A 21,309-nucleotide genomic window follows, 5' to 3' on the forward strand; every position below is an offset into this window, starting at 1 on the left:
CAGCTCTCTGTAGCTTCAGTCCCAGGAGATCTAAAGCCCTTATTGGCCCTATGTAGGTACAATATACATCTGGTATATGCAAGTATACGTTCAGGCAATACACTATACATATAAAGATAAAATTTTAATTATTTATGTTATTTGAATACCAATCAGATAAATAAGGTTTTCTTACTCAAAGAAATAAACAAAATGTCTTAGTTTGGTTTTCATTGCTGTGAAGAGACACCATGATCACGACAATTCTTATAAAGGAAAACACTTAATTGGGGCTGGCTTATAGTTTTATAGGTTTAGTCTATTATCTTCATGGGAGCATGGCAGTATGTGGGTAGACATGGTCTTGGAGAGGTCTATAATTTGATTTGAAGGCAGCCTGGAGGAGACTGGAGTTCTACACTGTGTGGAGCTTGAGCATAGCTGACCTCAAAGCCCTCTCCTACAGTGGCATACTTCTTTCAACAGGCCTCATCTCTTAATAGTCTCACTCCCCATGGGTCAAGCATTTACATACTCGAGTCTGTGGGGCCAAACTGTTTAAACCACCACATAAAACAAAAACAAACAAACAAAAAAAAGTACTGCACTCAGTTTACGTAACCACTTTAAAGAGCTTTGTGTATTTCCTCATGTTTTGTATTATAGTCTTAGGTTTATACTGGGAACCACAGGCTGGTTTCTTTGTAATTACTGCTTATCTAATTTTAGTCTTCTTGTGTGATATTAGTAAAGTAGGTCTGATCTGTGCGGACCCTGAATCATGAGACTGAATGTAGTCTAGGAAGGCGCCTGTGATCTCAGGGTCATCTACATAGAGATATGGTGATGTTTCAGACTAAACTTGTGGCAATCTCAAGACTTGCTGATTTGTTTCTTACCTAATTTTTATTTTACATATTTTGAGGTTACTGGAAACTTGTATAGATTTTGACAGAGTTATCAGAATGAAAATCTGAATTTTACAATTTTGGGGAAAATCTTTTAGAGATATTTCCCTTGTCTACTTTTCTTATGAGCTCCAATAAAGTTGGAAGTTTTTAGTATAGGTTACTTATTTTTAATGAAATAAATTTACTAATGATAATAGGGGAATACACAGCAACCAAGTATGTACTTCCAGAAGAGAAGTGAAAGTGTACAGTCAGACTTAGATAAACCAAATTTTTAGGAACTAGGACTTACCAATAGATAGGGTAAGTTGGGTTGGATGTGATCATTTGGGTTTTAATGAGCAGGACTAGGTTTATTCTACAGAGGTTTAAGGAGATGAGCGGCTTTTCTTTCTAGGCAAACAGAGAACTTGCTGCCAGGGACAGTGCTGCTCAGAAAATGAAACAGATGGGTGGAATGTCTTTTGGGTAAAAGAATTCAAAGTAGGATAAACTAATTCTTACTATCTGGATGATTTTAGAGGAAAAATGCTTTGAAACACTTTTGTGTGTTACTGCATATATATTGCTATAGATAATCTTTGAGAATGCCTTGTGGCTCACAATTGTCTCCTGTTTTCTAGACTGAGACTGCCTTTGTCAGAATAAGAGGAGTAGTTTGAGAATGATTGGCTTTGCTTCATACTTACTGATGGTTTCTTCTGTCATAGCTGAGAAAACATGCTTACACTTACATGTTATCGGAATATTCAATTAGAGAATTTTTGAGCCAGACATGGCAACCCCTTTCTGCTTTCTTGTGCAGTGTATAATAATTGAGTGTCTCACAGGACTAGTGTCGTATAGAATACATACATATACTCCAGAAATGTATGAGAGCTTCATCTTTTTATAAAGATCATGAGGAAATTCTGTATTTATTTGAAAATAAATGGAATGTTTTAAAATAGAGGTGCTTCTGTTTTATTAATTTTTATGATAGACTAATTTAGTTATTTTAAGTCCAGATATTCCTGGATTGTTGTAAAATCAACCAAATACAATGTAATTATCCAAAAGGAATGCAGGCAAATGTTTAGGAGGAAAAAGTTTTTCAGTTGTGATCAGTTTGATTTTCAAGGCCTGTTGAAAATCATGGCTATACACATTTGCTAATCTGATTGCAGGATCCTTGGGTATAATGAGACTCTAGATGAGTGAACCCCATTAACTATGAGGAATGCCTGCTCCCTTTCCTGTTTGAGCTGTGTGATTGTATCTCCACAGTGGTTGCCTCCCAAATGTAGAATGACTCTTTTCCTTTGTATCCCTCTGAAGTTACAAAAACTGCCACCAGCTGTAGAGCTAAGGCACAGGAAACAGGAGAGCTCTTAGGACATAGCATCTGAGGCTAAATTAGTGGCTAAAGTAGTCACTCTCTCAAGACCCTCAGGTGTTTGTGCAAAGTGATTAGTAACTGTTGGTTAAAACAGGTGTGCTTCCGCATATCTGCAGACACATATACATACATATACCTGCACACTGATGTTGCATACATGTGTTCACATGTAGTATTGGATTTAGGCATTTAATGTTGTAGAGCCTAATTCAGGTTCCTGAGTGATGCATTTATCTAAATGAGCACTCTTCCATCTGTGGAGATCTAATTATCTAGAATATTGTTACCCAATAAAACTTCTTTGATGATAAAATTATGCTATATCCTACAAAATAGTACTCACCAGTTCCATGTAACAGCTTAGCACTGGAAACATGTCATGGAAACGGCTGAAATAGGTACATGTGACTAGTATAGTGTGAGAAAGTACTGTGTTCTTAGGTTACAGATAAATAATACTTCAATCGAGCATTCAGCTTTTGGTCTTCAAATGAAGTCTTCCCTAATTTGTCTACTGATTGTTGGGACATGGAGAATATACATCACATGCAGTGCTGAGGGAACCCTTATGTCTACTGGACGGCATATAAGAAGGCAGAGCCCAGCCACCAGTTTGGTGGTCTTCTGACTGAACTGATCTCAACTGTAGGTGTTCCTTGAGAAAGCAGATGCTGTTACTCAAGTCTGTATATCTATGAGTGTGTGTATCTTTATTTTCTGAAAATAGACCAGATCTGAAATGTAACTTGCTTATGGTTTGTCACTACTGCCAAATGATTTAGGTTTCACAGTAATTTCAACACATAAAGTTCATTTCTGTAACAAAGGAAGTTTATGGAGTTGGATTTTCTAAACTTATAAGGGCAACATGAGTTACTAATGGAAAGTTATTTCTTTCAAGAAGTGTCACCAGTATGAGTAACAATTCTTCTGTCCCCTGCTGCTTTCCTGGAGTTTTCCCTGCTGCTCTGAGCCCCAGTCATTTTCCCTGGCAGATGGAAATTCCTGACTCAGTGTTTTCTCTTTGAATACTCACTTAGTTTCTCTGTGGTCTTGATAATGAAGTAAGTGGCTTGCGATAGTAAAGTAGTACTTCTGATTTGATGACTTGTATCATCTCAGCATTTTCAGAACTGCTGGCCTATAATCTGCTATGTCTGTGGTTAGCTATAGTGCTGCTTGCCAAGTAAGTGGTTTAAGTTACTGGTTTTACACTTAGCTTTGAATTTGGCGGTAGGACACATTAGTGGCACAGAAATTTACTTTGATAAACTGCATAAGAGTTAAAATTTTGAGATTAGATTGTTCTACTTTTAAAAATGTCTCTTCTGTGCTTAGACTTGTGTTTTGTGTGAGTGTGCCGGTCTGTGGGGGGGGGGGTCTGTGTGTGTGTGTGTGTGTGTGTGTGTGTGTATGACATTTGTGCATCTATGCACATGTTTAAGCTTACACACGTATCTTTCTGTTCTATAAATCTTTGTTTTTATTTAAGTTTCAACATGAATTCACCTGCATATTGTATGCTAATGAATAGTTGCTCCAAGTGGAAAACTGGCTTTATTTATTTTTCTGGTAAGAGTGGAACAACTATTTGTATTTTACATTTGCTGCTTCAGAAAAATCAGACAGATTTACATAGATTTATTTGTATTCTTTGCCATAATACACAAAAGCTCTAAGGGAATAGTATAAATTGAATCAAAACCTACTAAAACCTGTCCTTTTCCTAATGAGTATTTGTTGCTCTACTGTTTGGATATTTAAGCTACTGTAAAAACACATCTTTTTATTATAAAATGTTTTGAAAGGATTGTAAGTATCCACTTTATGGAAAATTATTGGAAAATAGAATGTCTCAAAAGGAAAGGAATTTTAGTTACGTTGTAATCCTATGCTATATTATTAGGGTTTTTTTATGCTTATTCTTTCTGGAACATTCTGAAAATTCAACTCAAGTTGAAAAGTCAGATATTACTGTTGTAGTCCAGAGTATTCTAGCTCTTAAGTTCTTACCTCTCTTATTCTCTAGCTTTCTTTCTCCCCCTTCCTTCCCCCTCTCTCCACTTGGCCATGGCTGGCCTCTCCTTTTCTACCTTTTCTCTTTCTCTCTGCCTTTCTACAGTAAAGCTCTAAAACCAATAATAATAATAATAATAATAATAATAGTATTCTATAAGGCTTCCCAACATCACTGTTTGGCTCTTCTACTTGTATATACCACAGATGTTACTTGGTCTGTACGTGTTATGCAAAACAGGAGGCTTCATAGTGCCACGGTTCCGTAGTATGCTTTAGAGAATGTGGATGTCTTCCGGCTTAAACTAAGACTGCACTGTACATGGTATCCACTGTAGGTCACAGATTGTATTTTTCTGAAGACCATTTTACTTAGTTACTTACTGTTCTGGTTTGAGAGGAGGCAGCCTTTATGCTATAACAGTACTTACTGGGGATATAAACCATTACTTGGATTGGACAGGCTAAGGCTGGATTTGACCACTATTGAAACTGTTTGTGTTTATCACTGTTGTTTACACATTGGATGAGGTGATAAGCTATTTACCTTTTCTGTGAACAGTGACTGTTTGGAATAAAGTCTGTCATATAATGCTATTGTTCTTGATATCTCCTTGGGAATAAAGATTTCTGGTGCTATATGTGTTGGTATTGGAATTAACACAGTAACTCTTTTAGTTGCATATCTGCAAGGATCTATCCTGTTGCAGAACTTTTTAATGCAAAAATAGGTTTTTCTCTTTTTATCTGCTGTCCATATTGCAGGATTATTAACCCCTGAGATGTCTTATTACTGGATTTAAAACTTTTTCTTTCTGTTTTTGACTTACTGACCTTGACTTGTTTTATTTAATTTTTTTCATATAGTTAATATTTTCTATCTTTAAAAGTATTTGGCAGCCAGCAACTTCTGAGGTCATAGGTTAGATTTTTCAAAGCAGTGACTCAAGAAACTAATTACAAATTCTGCAAATTCTTATCGGTTTCTTACCACATGTTACACTCTGCTTCAAAGTGCTACATACATCCTAAGTCTTTTTGCTTCTTGCCTTAACAAACTTAAAATTGCATGTGTGTGTGGGTGCACATGTACATACAAACACACACACACACATACAAACACACATTACAGTGTGTTCTACATTAAGGCAGCATCACTCTCACCATTTCAGAATTGTCAGGATTATTTTTTATACATTTAGTGGTATGTTTTATTATGGTCCAAGGAGATCAATAGTGGACCACCTGTCTGAGTAGACCATCTTTCTCGATGTTCTATGGTTCTATCAGAGGCAGATACATGTACTGAATTTGGGTTGATGAAATTTTGCTGTTTCTTGAAGAAGGATTGATAGATACCTTCTTAGGCCTGTTTTGAGTAGGTGGAGAATATGAGTGGATCAGTATACTAGGTAGACATGAGTGGGAACATTTAGAACTTCACATGCATGGGGTGTTCTCTGTGTGTGTGTGTGTGCATGTGTATGTGTGTGTGTGTGTGTATGTATGTAGTGTGGTGTGTATGTAATGAAATCATCCTTATGCTCTATTTAAAAATTACTGTCCAGGCATTATTATAGAGTGGGAATAAAATGGCCCATAAGATATTCCTCTCTTTCAGGATTTACAATGGGTACTGGAGACTCAGATGAATAAAATTGTGTCATGAGTTAGTGCAATAGTACTATCATATAAACAGCCCAATTTGCTGGTGTAAGTTTGGATTAATAGACAAATGGTATTTGAAGTGGGATATTGAAGGCTGATCATAAATTTTCTATCCAATATTAGTGGGTAGTTTTGGCAAACAAAACAGGTTTCTCCCTTTTACTGTATCTTTATCACATATAATGATGTCTGAGCTTTTCCATACTTGCCAGGCCTTCCTCTTTCTTTGCTACATATATGCAACAACCAGATAAATGAAAACGAGAACTCAAACCAGTAACTGTAGGGATCATTAGTCTTATTTCAGACTTTAACATTTTTACATATTTAAGTGTTTTGCTTGTGAGCATGTTTATGTACTATATACATTCATGGTACCCACAAAAGCTGGAAAAGACTATGGATCCCCTGGAACTGGACTAGACTGTTGTGAGATGCCATGTGGGTACTGGGAATGGAACCTGCCTCTTATACAAGAGCTGTAACCTCTCTTTAAAAACCACTGAGCCACCTTTTCAGCATCAATATCCTCAGCTTTACAACTGGTTAATACGACTTGATTCTTCAGTATGCAGTATGCAGGAATAAATGTCTTCATCTTTTCTGATTTTAACAAAGAAATTTTAGAAGTCTTTGTACTTTGTGAATAGTTTAGTAGAGGATGGCAATATACTATATATATATTATAAAATATATAGTATATGCATATATTTATATATATTATATACATAAATATATTATACATACAATAACACACACACAGACATACACACTATGGATCACTGTCTGTCTGCCAGGAAGGATCAGTGTCTCCCAGGCAGATTGAGAGGTAGATGGGAATTTGGATTTGAAGGCTGTACTTAATATTTTTACATCAGGCAACAGAGGAGAGTTAATCACTGTTCTGTGGCATACTTGACATTCAGCAGGAGCCATGGGTTTTCATTTTATGATTTATTTACTTTTGTTTATTTGTATGAGTGTTTATCTGCATTTATGTATGTGCAACACATGGGTGCCTGATGCCTGTGGAAGCCAGAAGAATGTGATCCAATATTGTAAGCTTCCATGTGGGTTGCTGGGATCCAAACTAAGATCCTTTGCAAGAACAGTGATTGTTCTTAAACATTGGACCATTTCTCCAGACCCAACATTAAGGATTTTTGTGAATGATGAATTTATACTTTAATGAGACATTTTATGTATTACAAATTATTTAAGCTAATAAACTAAAAATTTGAAATTGTTCTAAAGTACACAGAATTCTTTTATTTTTATATTAAAGTGAAATAGTACTAATTAGTTCTCCATTCTGTTCTTTGTCCTCTACAGTGTGTAGAGATTTTGCCGTCCTGGAGGACCACACCCTGGCCCATAGCCTGCAGGAACAAGAAAGTAAGTAGCATCTAATTCATGAACCTGCAGCTTTCTCTTTAGTGGCAGCTTGCCTGGTTTCTTCTTGTAAGGGAAGGAGAAAGTCACTAAGTATACCTTAGTCTACCCTGAAGGATAGGTCTAGGCAAATGACAGGGGTACATAATGAATTCTACATGTTTTGAAGTGAGAGTCAGGGATAAGAAGAATACTCACTGTCTGGGGAACGGGACAGACTTTCTCCTCCCTTCTTTGGGAGCGAGACAGTGGTTGTAAGTATATCTGTAGTATGTCAGGCTTTCCCAGGAAATAGAGACTGGGGCATTTTTCACAGGTAATGGTAGTGTTTACTTTCAGTAACATTGTGGATTTGTTGTTTAAGATAGGGTATCATGTAGCCCAGGATGAAATGCAACCTGCTGTATAGTCTAGGATGATTTTGGAAGTCCTTCTGCTCTGTGTTCCATGTGCTGAAATTACAGACATGTAACACCACTCTAAGTTGATGCTGTATGTCAAGGATAGAACCCAGGGCTTCCTGCATGCTAAACATGCATTCTGCCAAATAATACTGGTATAATCCCAACACCACATTGTGGATTGTTCTGAGTACTTACTAAGGATTTCAGTAGAAAGTAAAACACAGTTAGATAGCAATTTGTGAGTTCTTGGGATGGAAACAGAAGTTAGTTGAAAGAACAGTGGCCAGCTTAGAGTGTCTATATAGACATCACGACACTGCTACTTTTATGTCATATGACCAAAGCAAATGACTTACTCCTTTTTGTATTCTTTGTGCCTAGTGGAATAATTGCTGTAGTGCTTTTATCTATTGTTAGAAATATAAAATGGAGTGGTGGAAATATAGATCTTTTAATTGTGAGGCTTTTCTTAAATTAACTGTGAGGTTTTTATTAACCAATCAGCATATTGTTAACTCCCTTTTTAATGATTCTGGACAGTTGAGCATCATTTGGCATCCAACATTCAGCGGAACCGTCTGGTACAACATGATCTGCAGGTTGCTAAGCAGCTCCAAGAGGAAGACCTCAAAGCCCAAGCTCAGCTCCAGAAGCGCTACAAAGCCCTGTGAGATCTGGGGAATGGTGTGGACTTGAGGCATGCCTATGGGACCAGCAGCTAGGGCGGGGAGGGGCCCCTCCCATCTGTTTCTTTTCTGTCTGGGATTTCAAACTGTATGGTGGCTGTCCAGTAATTTTCCTTGAAAAATGTTTTTGTTTTTGAAATAAGTATTGGGAAATGTTAATCATGTTCGGTACGCTTTTAGCTCTATGACTTTGAACTGATTGGTTTGTCTCTTTCAATTTAGTCTTTGTACCCATGTCATGAAGAAAATAATCTCTTGTCTTCTGACTGTAAGTTTGTTTGGGGAAAGCATTGGAATAACAGACACCAATTCTTTATGTGCTATAATGAGTTCCTTTAGTTTTTCTTAGCTATGTTTGCTGCTCCGTCTTTCTTTGATTTCCTTGCTTTTCAAGAAGCACAATGTCCTAGAAAGCACTGGGTTGTAGAGTGATAGGTTATATGTACTAACTATGAGAAATACAACATTTCGTTGTAGGATCCCCCCCAAATCAGGGGCTTCTGGGAAACTAGAAATGGTACCTTTCAGCCTTTGCTCTCTGGCAGTCTAGCTAGCTGGCACAGCAGGGATTGTAATTAATAGTACTTGTCACTCAAATCGGGATCTTTAGCCAGTATGGATGGCTGCTTGCTCAGGTACTCCTCCTTCCTCGCTGTTCTGTATGTTTAGCTGATGACTTAGAGCTCACCTCACTTGAAAGCTTTGAAGTCATGAAGCTCAGCCTGAGCTTCACTTTCACATCTTCTGTGTCATCTGTGACTTTCAAATTTTGATCTGCTTTCCACATTGTGCTTCTGCTTTCTTTCTGTTCATTATTACCATGTTACCGTTTATTTCTTGTTTTAATGGGTAAGATCCTAACTTACTTTACCTGCAACAGAAAGTCATTAAGCCTAAGCCATGATTTATAACTTATTCAGTGACATGAGAACCCATAGCTCATGACTGACCAAGATCAGGCCTATAGATGGTTTATTTAGGGATTGTTTGGTTCCTACATGTCTTAAAGCAAACTCTGATTTGAGCTCCTATATACTCTGGTTTGTTTTACTACTACCTTATAATGTGTATACTATGTGTACAGTGTATAGTGTTAGTAGATACTATTTATATAGACACATATGAACTTTCAGGTACATCTTCCACTTTTGATACAAACTAAAATGATGTTTATTTCCTTGGGTTTGTTGAGATAGGACATTTGGGTTTCAGTTGCTCCAGGGAAGTTAGGGTTATCCTGAGAGTCCGGTGTAATGTAACATGCCAATTCTGAACATGGAGGACACAAACGTGTCTGACACTCAGAAATATTTGAAGTTCAGTTTTTTGGGGGAAATGGTGGGAAATATATTTTTTAGCAGGTGAACTGCAAAATATAATTGTTTTTTTCCCCCAGCTTGTTTCAAAGTAGTAATTGCTAAGCTCATTTTTGTTCATTTTTCCTAAATGATTACTTTGTAAAAGCAGTAACTTCCCAGACTACCACATTATACAATTTTAAACCTTTCCTTAAAAAAAAAAAACCTGAAACTTTATAGTTATTTCTGAGAAAATGAAATTTCTCTGTTTTAAAGATGCTAGGAGAGATGGCTCAGTGGTAACGAGCACTTGCTGCCCGGGGAGAGGACCAGGTTTGGTTCCCATTACCACCTGTAGCAACCATCTATAACTCCATTTCTAGGGGCCTAATGCCATCTTCTGGCTTCCCTGTGTACTAGACATATGTGGTGCCTACACACACATATGCAACCCTTATACATAAATAAAAACATCTTAAACGTGCTATTTAAAGGTTCTGTTTTTCTTAGCAAAATGATTGCCCTGATTCCTTCCATCAAAATGTAGGAAAGACTTTCGGATTGTTTGTTTTCTCCACGTTGAACAATGTTCTGGGCCCATAGTAGGTGTTTGTTAATTTTCTGTTTTATGCATTAATACCAAAATTGAACAAATAAGCAAAAAATTAAAACAAAAAAAAAGCTGTGGTAGCAACAATGTTTCTAATGTCCAAAGCATTGAGAAAACTGGCATTTTCCAAAGAGGCCTCCACTTGGAACCACAGTTAAAGAAGGCAAGCTCTTTTTGTCCTATAAAATTTTTAACACATCATTTTGTTACTAAATTTAAAAATAATAAAGCTTATGTGTTATTTATATAACATTTAAAAAGCCATACTACTACTTATAATCACAAAATTATTGATGTTTTCATGAAGTTGCTCACACATTCTTTTTCTATGTGTTCTGTGTTTTGATATTGGTGGGTATTGATCTCCTGGGCAAGGCAGCTTCTGCAGAATTCTGGAAGAGCCGGTGTTTTCTTGTAGAGTGGCTCCAGTTGGGTGATGTGATGTAGCTTTCATTACAGTGTCTGAAGGAGATGCCAGTTTTCCAATGTAGTCCCTTTGTGTTCCAATTTTCTCCTCCTTTCAATTGGGCATTGATTCTTATTTGCCAGTGCCATGCAGATTGAGTTAAAATATGTTATCAGCTTATAGTGAGTATTCAATAAACTTTTCTGTTTAAGAAGAATGCTCCCTTCTGTTCTTTGTTTATATCACCTTTACCTTTGCTTTATAGTGAACAACATGATTGTGAAATTGCTCAGGAAATCCAGGAGAAGCTAACCATTGAGGCTGAGAGACGACGCATTCAGGAAAAGAAGGATGAGGTATGATTCTGTTAAAGTTCTAGGTCTATTGAAGAGATTTAGCTCAATGTAGCCTTTCTTGATGGCAGCAGGACTCCTCATCTGGAGTTCAGGTGAGCCTGGGTGTTGTTTTCTGTGGACCACTGTTTATTGTCTCTTCATGGCTTGTATTGTGGGGAAATATTGATATGCAATTGAGTTAGTTTTCTAGCACTACAGAAAAACATATGTTATCTCTGCCATGATGGCCTTACCAGATAGGAAAGCATTCTCAGAAGCAGAAAATCTAAGATTAGATACTGCAAGCTTCTCTGGGGAGCTGTGCCCTAGCGGTCAATGTCCACCTTTGTCTCGTCATATGGAAGAAACTCATGATTGGTTCAAGCACCATGTCTCAGCCTACATGACCTTAAATAGTTATATCCCCAAAGGCCTCAAATGAGGCCACATTCTGAGTCTCTGAGTAATTGAATTACTGAGAGCATTCTCCAGTTTGCTAAAGGTCTCTGCATCTGAGTTCAGCTTTTGAGTGCAAGCCTGAAGTAGAACTCAGACTAGAGTGAGGACTAAGTTCTTGTGAGGACTCAGGAGTTGGCATTAGTCCTACTGCCCTTATATGCTGGCCAATGCATTTGATTATTCAGGTCTTTTGATGGTTTGTTCTTAAACCTGAATTGAATACAGTTGACAATAGTGCTTTGATTGTGAGATGATGAATTCACAGATGTTTGCTTTTGTGTTATGTATATGCAATATTCTATACTGAGGATTTTATTTCTCTGCCTTCTTTCAAAATCATTGCCTGTAGTTTTCAAAGCTTCCTCTTTTGCTCTGAGATTGGCCTGCCAGCAGCCCCTCCCTGCTTCCCTTTTGTTCTGCCTGCCTTTTTTCTGGGAGGGATACCAGCTCTCACTTGAGACCCTTGGATCCACAGATAAAAGATACACGTACACAGTTTGTTACTTTACAACTTGCCTTCTAGGCACAATTGCTGGGTGTTACTATCCCCCATCTGGAAAAGTGTGCCCTTATCAATTTATTATCTCCTTCTTCTCTCCACTTGCCCTAAACTTCAGTGGCTAGTCCCACCCAGCCCCTGCCAGGCATCCTTGGCCACCCGCCTGTAGCAGAGGCTACAGTCCCCAGTCACCTTCTCTCCCCCCCTGGGGGGACCTTACATGTCTTCTTCCTCCAAAGCATGGCAGAAAAAAATCCCCTCTCCTTCCTCTGCCTTTTCCTCCTGCCACCCAGAAGTCAAACCTATACCTTCTACACAGCAATTGGCCCCTGGCCTTCTTTTACTGACAAATCAAGATCCATTTGGGGAACCAGACCTTAGCATTAGAACCACCCCTTTCATGAAATAGGCTTTTGTGGTCATTGTATTGATTTATAGCACCGAAGAAAATGATTGGTCAATCCAGGGACACATTTCATAGATAGCTACAGGGGGTGATGCTAAATCAAATAAAGTGGGATTGTTCTACAATAATCAGCATGTGTCACTTTTAAGTAAATCGGGGTTATTAGTAAATTATCCTTTATACCCAGAGCCACCTTTGCTCCTTGTTATTTAATTAATTACAAATGAGTGGAGTTATCTGAGTGTTAGCTGTTTGTTAAAGAAATAAATCATGATTATCTGATAGTTATGACAAGTACTAATTAAAGTTGACATCTTACTTCATTGTTTTAGTGTCATAAGAGACCTTTTCTTATTGCAGCAGGTCTAGCTTCTCTTTAATAAATATTCTCCTGGGATGAAACCAGGCGGAAAGAAGTAATTGTACTCTCTAGACAGGAAGCTTCTATGTGTAACTTAACAGATGGCGTGGCATCTTGTAAATACTACTTGTCTTCTCTGGTCCTACCTCAATTCAGGAAAACAGGAGAGAAAGAGAAACCAAACACTAGAGTTTAGGTCTGTGGTAAACAAGGTAGTAGTTAATCCCGGTTTGCAAAATAAGAAAGTCAGTGTTAAATAATGATTTCTTCCAAGTTACAATGAGATACTAGAGAAATTGTGTGCTATTTAGTTCTAACATATGTATTATGCACAATATCTAAGTGTGTGATTTAAAGTTGGGATGATCAGGCCTAAATATTATCGCCTTAGTTTTTAGCTGTTTAATTTTCACCTTTTCGATTAAATATGTGTTAAGTTCCAAAATGTCTAGGCATTTTGTCAGTTCCCTATATCTCTGCAACTGGGAGACTGTGGTTGGAATTCAGTGAAATGGTATGTAAAAGACCTCCAGTGCTTGCAACATTGATAAGTGCTTTCTTGTTTGCTTTGGCTGGCTGGGTTTTCTAGTTTTCTATAGTATATATGCAAAAATAGAGGAAAAGTAAATGACTTAAGTGGGTTCCAATATGGTGTGGTTTAAAGGTTTTTGTTTTTTGTTTTTTGTTTTTTTGCTTGTTCTTCATTGCGTTGATCTATCTGGCCCTTCCCCTAGTAGAATCGAAAGTTAACTGAGAAACACCAGCATGGAGATTTTAGCAACTAAGCTGTTATGTTTGGCCCATAGAAGTTTTCTTCCAATTTTTTATCTGCTCAAACTCATGCCTTAGTTATATCAGGATGGCTGCTGTGAAAGCTATTCTTTCTTCATGAGAAAAGTGTGACTTTCAGTGACTTGTGTGTTAGTAGTAGTAATTGACTGACGTTCCTTTATTGTTGCTGGAGGATAGGTCTGTGGTCCTCAGAAGCAGAGTGGTAGCCCCACATCTCTGGCCTGGTTTTGGCAAAGCACTCTTGGTTACTAATGAGCTGCTCTCTCTGACTTCCCCTCTCCTCTCCTTGTTCTTTCTTCCTGTGGAGTGTGCTTAGTTCATTTCTCAGTAGTGTAGTTGTGGAAAACTACTCTCCTTTGCATTTTCACCTAAATCTTTGGAGACTGTGTCAACTCCCCTGAGTAGTTTATCCATCCCCTCATCCCTACCTCCCCCACCCCCCACCACCGCCCTGACCACAAAGTAAAGATCAAAGCCTTTCTTCTTGGGTCAGAGATACTTTTCTAAACAGTGTTGCTCAGGAGACATAATAGAGTCATACAGCTTTGTGTAGGTGAATGAGCATTTTCAGCTATTGCAGTGTTTATTATAGCTCCTATTGGATGTGTTAGTGGAGAGCACGTGTGAGGAAAGCAGGGCCATTGTGCAGACAGATGTAGAAAGGAGGACAGGAGGCTGCCTGCTTCACATGATTCTAGTCCCCATTTTCCCTCCCTCCCTCCTTTTCTTTCTTCCCTATACCCCTCCTCTTCTTCATTCTCTTCCTCACCTCACATTGCTTTGCTTTTTAAAACAAACAAAACCCTTATATGTAGTGTCTTAAATACACTAGTTCAAATTTTCTCTAGGTGCCCATTGGAGAGGCTGGAGCTTGTTGCTGTAGTAGACTAGTAGTGTTTGAGATTAAGGCGTCTGGGTTGATTCCATTTTGTTTGTATCTCTTAGGTCACAATATAGGCATTCATTAGTGTTTTTAAAGTAAATTCAAAGAATGTATGTCTAGTTGACATAACTTAAATTCTTATAACTCTGTGTATGTGCATGACATATATGTTTGTGTATGTTTGTATCTCTCTCTCTCTCTCTCTCTCTCTGTGTACACAAAGGCATACTATATCTTGTATATTTAAAACGTATATGCGGTGTGATGCTATTTATGGAAAGTTTTCTTTTCCTTATATTAGTGTGGCTAACTCTCTCATGGTTCTGGTGTATCAGCCATGTGGACCACTGTTAAGAGAGAAACTTAGTAACTGATTCATAAGCAAACGAATCCTCTGTGAGCTGTGTTATTGGTAGCATTGTCAGGGTGTTAAGAGTCCACTGAATTGTGTTATATAAGTTAGTTATTTTGAGAGCAGCTCCAGTAGCAGTAGATTGTGTTAGTACAATTTTGGCTGTGTTTTGATCTGTAAACTACATGTGTATATCTGCAGCAGTAAGGCAGAGGGAGGGAGGCTTCTGGTTGAGGAAAGCTTCCTCATCTTAGCCTAGGGATTTGGCTACATTCCACCTAGAGCCTTTCCCTGGCTTTATAGGGCAACCCTTGATATTATACCTACTTTGAGAGTCCCCCTAAGTTAGGCATTCGTTTATTAAATACTAACTAATAAAGTAGAGTAGCAATCCAAATGAGTGCTTTTGATGCCCTCTTTCACCCCTATTACTGCCAGTCGTGTAAAGCTCATTATTTTTAGATTATCTTTTCATTTTTAACTAAAAAATGTCTTTCTTTGAAAACCTATTATGAATTGTAAGACAGAGGTGAAACCCTTCTGTAGTGTAAAATTTCCCTAAATTGCTCAGCCTTATGGTTCAGGAGAGTGTTCCCTCTGGGAAAGGTCTGAGGCTGCCTGGGCTAGGTTAGTGGCTATGCTAGAATAATGAGCTGCCATGCTCTGCATTATTCTCCTGTGCTCTTCTACCAGATCGATGAGGTTAAGGGCCCTGGCCCTGTATTTGTATTTTCTACTGTTCAGAGCTTATTTAGCCCCTTCAAGAACATTTGTATGTATGTTTCATTGCTCCTCCCCCCACCTCCACCAGTTCTGCATTTCTATGCAGAAAACAGCAGGCCTCCCATGAAGTCAGCCAACCATGGCATTACAAGCTGCCCTTCCTCTTTTTTTTCATTCTTTCTGTAATTTTGTGGAGCAATACTGGTAATTGAACTCAGAGCCTTGGGGATGCTGGGGATACTTTTCCACTGAGCTGTACCCCCAGCCTTCAGTGTTCACTTTAAAGAGTTAACTACACTGCATGCTTTGGACCGAGTGCTTTACTTCATTTTGTTTGGAAGATCTGCTGAGACAGTGTGCTCTGTTTTGGATTCCGTGTTAACAGGAAGGGAACCGAAGATCACGAGTTTGTTCCTGTCAAGAATGATCAGTTGATTGGCAGCATCAAGTTCAGTGACTAGTACTAGCTGCCTGTAACTCCTTTCAGAGAAACCCTTTTTGTCTCTAGTCACCTACAGGAGTGCCTCAGGCTGCAGTGGAGCTGGAAGGTTGAAGGAGATCTCCCTTTGTGACCTGTGACCTGTAGTGCAGTGGCAACTTCCATTGACTCTGTATTATTCTTTTTTAAAATTAATTAATTAATTTTTTTAACCCTCCATATTTTATTCCCCTCCCACAGACCCTCCCACTGTTCCACATCCCATACCTCCTTCCCACTTCTCCTGTCTCCACCCCTCATTCAACCTGACCGCTAAACTCCCTGGGGTCTCCAGTCTCTTGAGGGTTAGGTGCATCACCTCTGAATGAACACAGAATCAGAAGTCCTCTACTGTATGTGTGTTAGGGGCCTCATATCAGCTGGTGTATGCTGTCTGTTTAGTTCTCAGGGGTCCAGATTAATTGAGACTGCTGGTCCTCCTACAGGATCGCCCTTCTCCTCAGCTTCTTTCAGCCTTCCCAACAACAGGGGTCAGCTGCTTCTGTCCATTGGTTGGGTGCAAATATCTGCATCCGACTCTTTCAGCTGCTTGTTGGGTCTTCTGGCAGACAGGACATGCTAGCTCCCTTTTTGTGAGTGCTCCATAGCCTCAGTAATAGTGTCAGGCCTTGGGACCTCTCCTTGAGCTGGATCCCACTTTGGGCCTGTCTCTGGACCTTCTTTTCCTCAGGCTCCTCTCCATTTCCATCCCTGTAATTCTTCCAGACAGGAACAATTATGGGTCAGAGTTGTGACTATGGGATCGCAACCCCATCCCTCACTTGGATATCCTGTCTTCCTGCTGGAGGTGGGCTCTATAAGTTCCCTCTCCCTACTGTTGAACACTTCATTTACGGTCCCTCCCTTTGAGTCCTGGGATTCTCTCACCTCCCAGGTCTTTGGTGCATTCTGTGGGAGGGAGGTGTCCCCCAACCTTCTACCTCCTAAGGTTGCCTGTTTTCATTCTTTCTGCTGGCCATCAGGACTTCAGTCCTTTTCCTTCACCAGCCTACCACGACCACTTTTCCTCCCAGGTCCCTCCCTCCCCACTTGTGATTGCTTTCTTCTTTCTCCCAAGTGCTCAGACAGGGCCTGTGCATTCCAGGCAGAAGTTTACCTTTGTACCTTCTCTTTTACTGTTAACATAGCAGTATTTCTGTGAAAAGCTGATTCAGAATCACCACCAAAAATTAAAAATCTTATCATTTTTAGATATAAAAATTGTAAAAATACAATCTTAATAGAATTTCATAAAATTATAAAACTTTTAATTGTATTGTAAAAGTACAAATTTTATAATTAAATTATAAGTCAGTTTATTAAGTTGTGGAGCTTGCTATTTCTTTGCAAATCCTAATCATATATTTGGATGAAAAACATAAATATATATATTTTAGAAATTATGTTAGAATTAGCTTTAGGTAAACTTTGACTCTATAGATTTAACTAGCTTTATAGTTTTTCTAAATTGAAATTTGTATTTTTACTTATTCACTTTCCATCCCACTAATTGCCCCCATCCTGGTCACCCCCTCCCACAATTTTTCCCCATCCCCCTCCTCTTCTCTTCTGAGGGGATGGGGCCCCTCTGGGTATCCCCCAATCCTGGTGTCTCTGTGAGGCTAGGGACTTCCTCTTCTACTCAGGCCAGACAAAACAGCCAGCTAGAAGAAAATATCTCAGTCAGGCACAACTTTTGTGATAGTCCCCGCTCCAGTTGTTTGGGACCCACATGAAGACCAAGCTGCACATCTACATATGAGGGAGGAGGCTTAGGCCCAGCCTGTATATGTTCTTTGGTGATTCAGTGTCTGTGAGCCCCCAAGGGTTGAGGTTAGTTGACTCTGTTGGTCTTCCTGTGGTGTTCCTATCCCCTTAGGGCCCCAGAATCCTTCTTCTTATTCTTCCAGAGGATTCCCCAAGCTCCATTCACTGTTTGGCTTTCGGTGTCTGTATCTGTCTGGGTCAGATGCTAGGTGGAGCCTCTCAGAGGACAACATGCTCCTGTCTGAAAGCATAACAGAGTATCATTAATAGTATTAGGGACTCGTGCTTGCCCATGGGATGGGTCTCATATTGGGCTGGTTGTTCATTGGCAATTTCCTCATTCTCTGTCCCATTTCCTATCCCTGTATTTCTTGTAGACAGGATAAATTTTGGGTTGAAACTTTTGTGGTTTGGTTGGTGTCTCCATTGCTCCACTGGGTTTCCTGCTTAGCTATAGGAGGTGGCCTCTTCAGGTTCTATATCCCCAGTTTAGTAAGTCACAGCTAATGTCACCCCCATTGATTCTTGAGCACTTCCCTTATCAAAGGTCTCTGTTTACTGCTGGAGGTGCCCCCACCTATTAACCCCCCCCCCCAAGTTACAGGTTTCCATTCATTTTTGTGGCTATATAGCAATTTCTCCTGTCTTTCAGCACATCTGACCCTGACCCCCCCATTCCCTACCCATTCTCCCTCCCTCCCAGTTCCCTCTCTTCTTCTGCATCTTATGCCTATCTTATTCCCCCTTCTAAGTGAGATGTAAGCATCCTCGCTTGGGCTTTCCTTCTTGTTTGGGTCTGTGGAGTGTAACATGGTAACTGTATTTTATGGCTGATATTCGCTTATAAGTGAGTACATACCATGCATGTCTTTTTTTAGATTGGGTTACCTCACTCAGGGTGATATTCTCAAGTTCCATCCATTTGTCTGCAAAATTCATGATGTCTTAGTTTTTAATAGTTGAATAGTATTCCATTGTGTAGATGTACCACATTTTCTTTATCCATTCTTCAGTTGAGGGACAGCTAGGTTGTTTCCAGTTTCTGGCTATTATGAATAAAGCTGCTATGAATATAGTTGAGCAAGTATCTTTGTGGGATGCTGGAACATCTTTTGGATATATGCCCAGGAATGATATAGCTGGGTCTTGAGGTAGAACTATTCCCAGTTTTCTGAGAAACTGCCAAATTGATTACCATATTGGTTGTATAAGTTTGTACTCACCCAACAATGAAGAAGTGTTCCCCTTGCTCCACATCATTGCCACCATGTGCTCTCTTGAGTTTTTTATCTTATCCATTCTGATAGGAGCCTCAGAAATACTTTAATTTGCATTTCCCTTATGAATAGAACTTGGAACATTTGTTTAAGTGCTTCTCAGCCATTCACGATTCCTCTGTTGAGAATTCTCTATTTAGTTCGGTATAACTTTTTTTTTTTTTAATTGGGTTATTTTGGTTGTTGGTGTCTAACTTCCTTAGTTCTTTATAAATTTTGGATAATATCCTTCTGTCAGATGTAGGATTCTTGAAGATTCTTTCCCAATCTCTAGATTGGGACAAATCAGCAGATTTGCCCTATGTAGTGTCCTTTGCCTTACATGATATCTCATTTACCAATTGTTGGTCTTAGAGCCTGAGCCATTGGTACATTTTTATTGAGGAAAAATAAAGCCCAGCTTGCCTTTCTGCATGGAAGTCTGAAGAATCTTCGTCACGGAGAAGAGCTGACAGGGGAGTCTAGTTTCACTATGTCAACCTTGTTCACTCTCTGATGATCTTGTTTTCTCCTCTATTTTACTTTTTTAGGACATAGCACGTCTTTTGCAAGAGAAGGAACTACAGGAGGAGAAAAGGAGGAAGAAACACACTCCAGAGTTTTCTGGGGGCAGTGCTTTTGGAGATAACTACTATTATGAGGATGGAGGTAACAGCCAATGCCTGCATTTGACCTTCTCTGTCCTTAGCCTCAGCTACAGAACTCCTTTTTCATTTGGTCCATAAATCAGCTGAGGAGCTTGGAGACATATCTCTTATCCTCAGGCCCTGAGTACAGTGTAGATTTGTGGCAATGTTCTATTTGATTTTAGAATTTATATTTTATTTTGTTTTAATGAACGACTGTATTTCACATTTGTGACAGTTGTCTTTTTGACTTAGAACTTGAACATGGCTTTGTAACGTTGATGCACTCCTTTGTGATAAAGCCATTGTAGCGTTGTACTATTTCCTAAGTGCAAAACTTGTGGTAGAGAAAATGGTGGGTGTGGCTTAGGAGGTAACATTTTCCTCAAAGACGACTTAGCAGTGCTGTTTGAGTGCAGAAAGAGTGTCATGCATCAGTCACTGGGTAAGAGCTTTGTCCGCCCTTTCCTTTCTCTGATGACTTGCAGTACCAGACTGGGCAATCCACCGTTTACTGTTGTTCTTGATTCCTCTGCTGCTTCATTACTGCATAGAATAATTGGTGAGGGAAAGAACTTCCTCTGGAGTCCCATGTTGTATTGCCTGCTTTTCAGTGTGGTGGTGGTGACACTGCAGTAGTGCAGATCATCTTCAGAGTGTGTTGGGAACAGAACATTTGCAAACAAAAAACTTAGTTCAGCTCTCTCAGAGATTTAGCAAATGAAGGACATTTCTTCTATTTTCATGTGTTATTGATTTTTGAGGTTCAATTTGAAGATTATACTTGCAGAAATACCAGTGAACAAAACTAAAAACAACTTAGCGAGTAAAAAATTTCAGATCAGTGATCCTAGAGTGTTTAGAAAACCAGTTACCAGCTTCTTTTAAAGAATTCTGTCTCATGAAAGTAAGTGTGCTTTTGCCTTTAATAAGCAGAAGGGAGTGTGTGTGTATTATTATAGTTTGAGAATAATACTGCCCAGCTGCCTCCTCCCCAATTTTTTTTTCTAACAAGACTGTAATTAGCAGTCACCTCTTTGGCCTGTTTGGAAAGTAAATTGATTTTGATTTCCTCCTCCGTAAGCTCAACTCTTTTGTTTTTTAAATTGCTATCTTTATTCATTTTTCTTCTGACATTGTATATTGCATCTTACACAAAGAAAAATTATTACCAATGTTTTATATAATAGGATCCAGGAGTTATAAAGTTATTCTAGTGTGGAATCAAATCTTAGAAATGTAGAATTTTAGTGGTGGTGGCTTTTATTTTTTTAATTTTTAAATTTGCTTTCAAAGTGTGTTCAATATAACAAAAATTACTCAAATTTTTAAATTTTATTTTATGTGTATGAGTGTTTGCCTTCAAGTATGTCTGTGCATTCCATGTGCCATGGAGGCCGGAAGAAGGGGTCAGATCCCCTGGAACTAGATTTAAAGATGGTTTTGAGTCACCCAGTGGGTGCTGGGAATCAAACCTGGGTCCTCTGGAGGAATGTTCTTTACCACTTGAGTCATCTTTTCAGCCCCTCCATTTTAAGAGTCTGAAAAACATTAGTCAACTAAAATGTCCATTTTAGGTCCTTAAACCCTAATACTAACTTTA

At 38.9% G+C, this 21,309-nt stretch overlaps 1 protein-coding gene across 2 annotated transcripts in view; it reads left to right on the plus strand.

The window, feature by feature from the left end:
* Ccdc50 (coiled-coil domain containing 50) overlaps window positions 1-21,309 on the plus strand; it is a 56,431-nt gene that overhangs the window by 9,670 nt on the left and 25,452 nt on the right. For both annotated transcript variants that reach the window (XM_021184785.2, XM_021184786.2), the window contains exons 2-5: window positions 7,285-7,347; window positions 8,289-8,415; window positions 11,014-11,104; window positions 19,611-19,728. In XM_021184785.2, the coding sequence (XP_021040444.1) occupies window positions 7,285-7,347; window positions 8,289-8,415; window positions 11,014-11,104; window positions 19,611-19,728 (399 nt within the window). The remainder of the gene's footprint in view (window positions 1-7,284; window positions 7,348-8,288; window positions 8,416-11,013; window positions 11,105-19,610; window positions 19,729-21,309) is intronic.

The sequence above is a fragment of the Mus caroli genome, chromosome 16 (genome assembly GCF_900094665.2).
Source record: "Mus caroli chromosome 16, CAROLI_EIJ_v1.1, whole genome shotgun sequence".
In the NCBI taxonomy this organism is placed as follows: domain Eukaryota; kingdom Metazoa; phylum Chordata; class Mammalia; order Rodentia; family Muridae; genus Mus; species Mus caroli.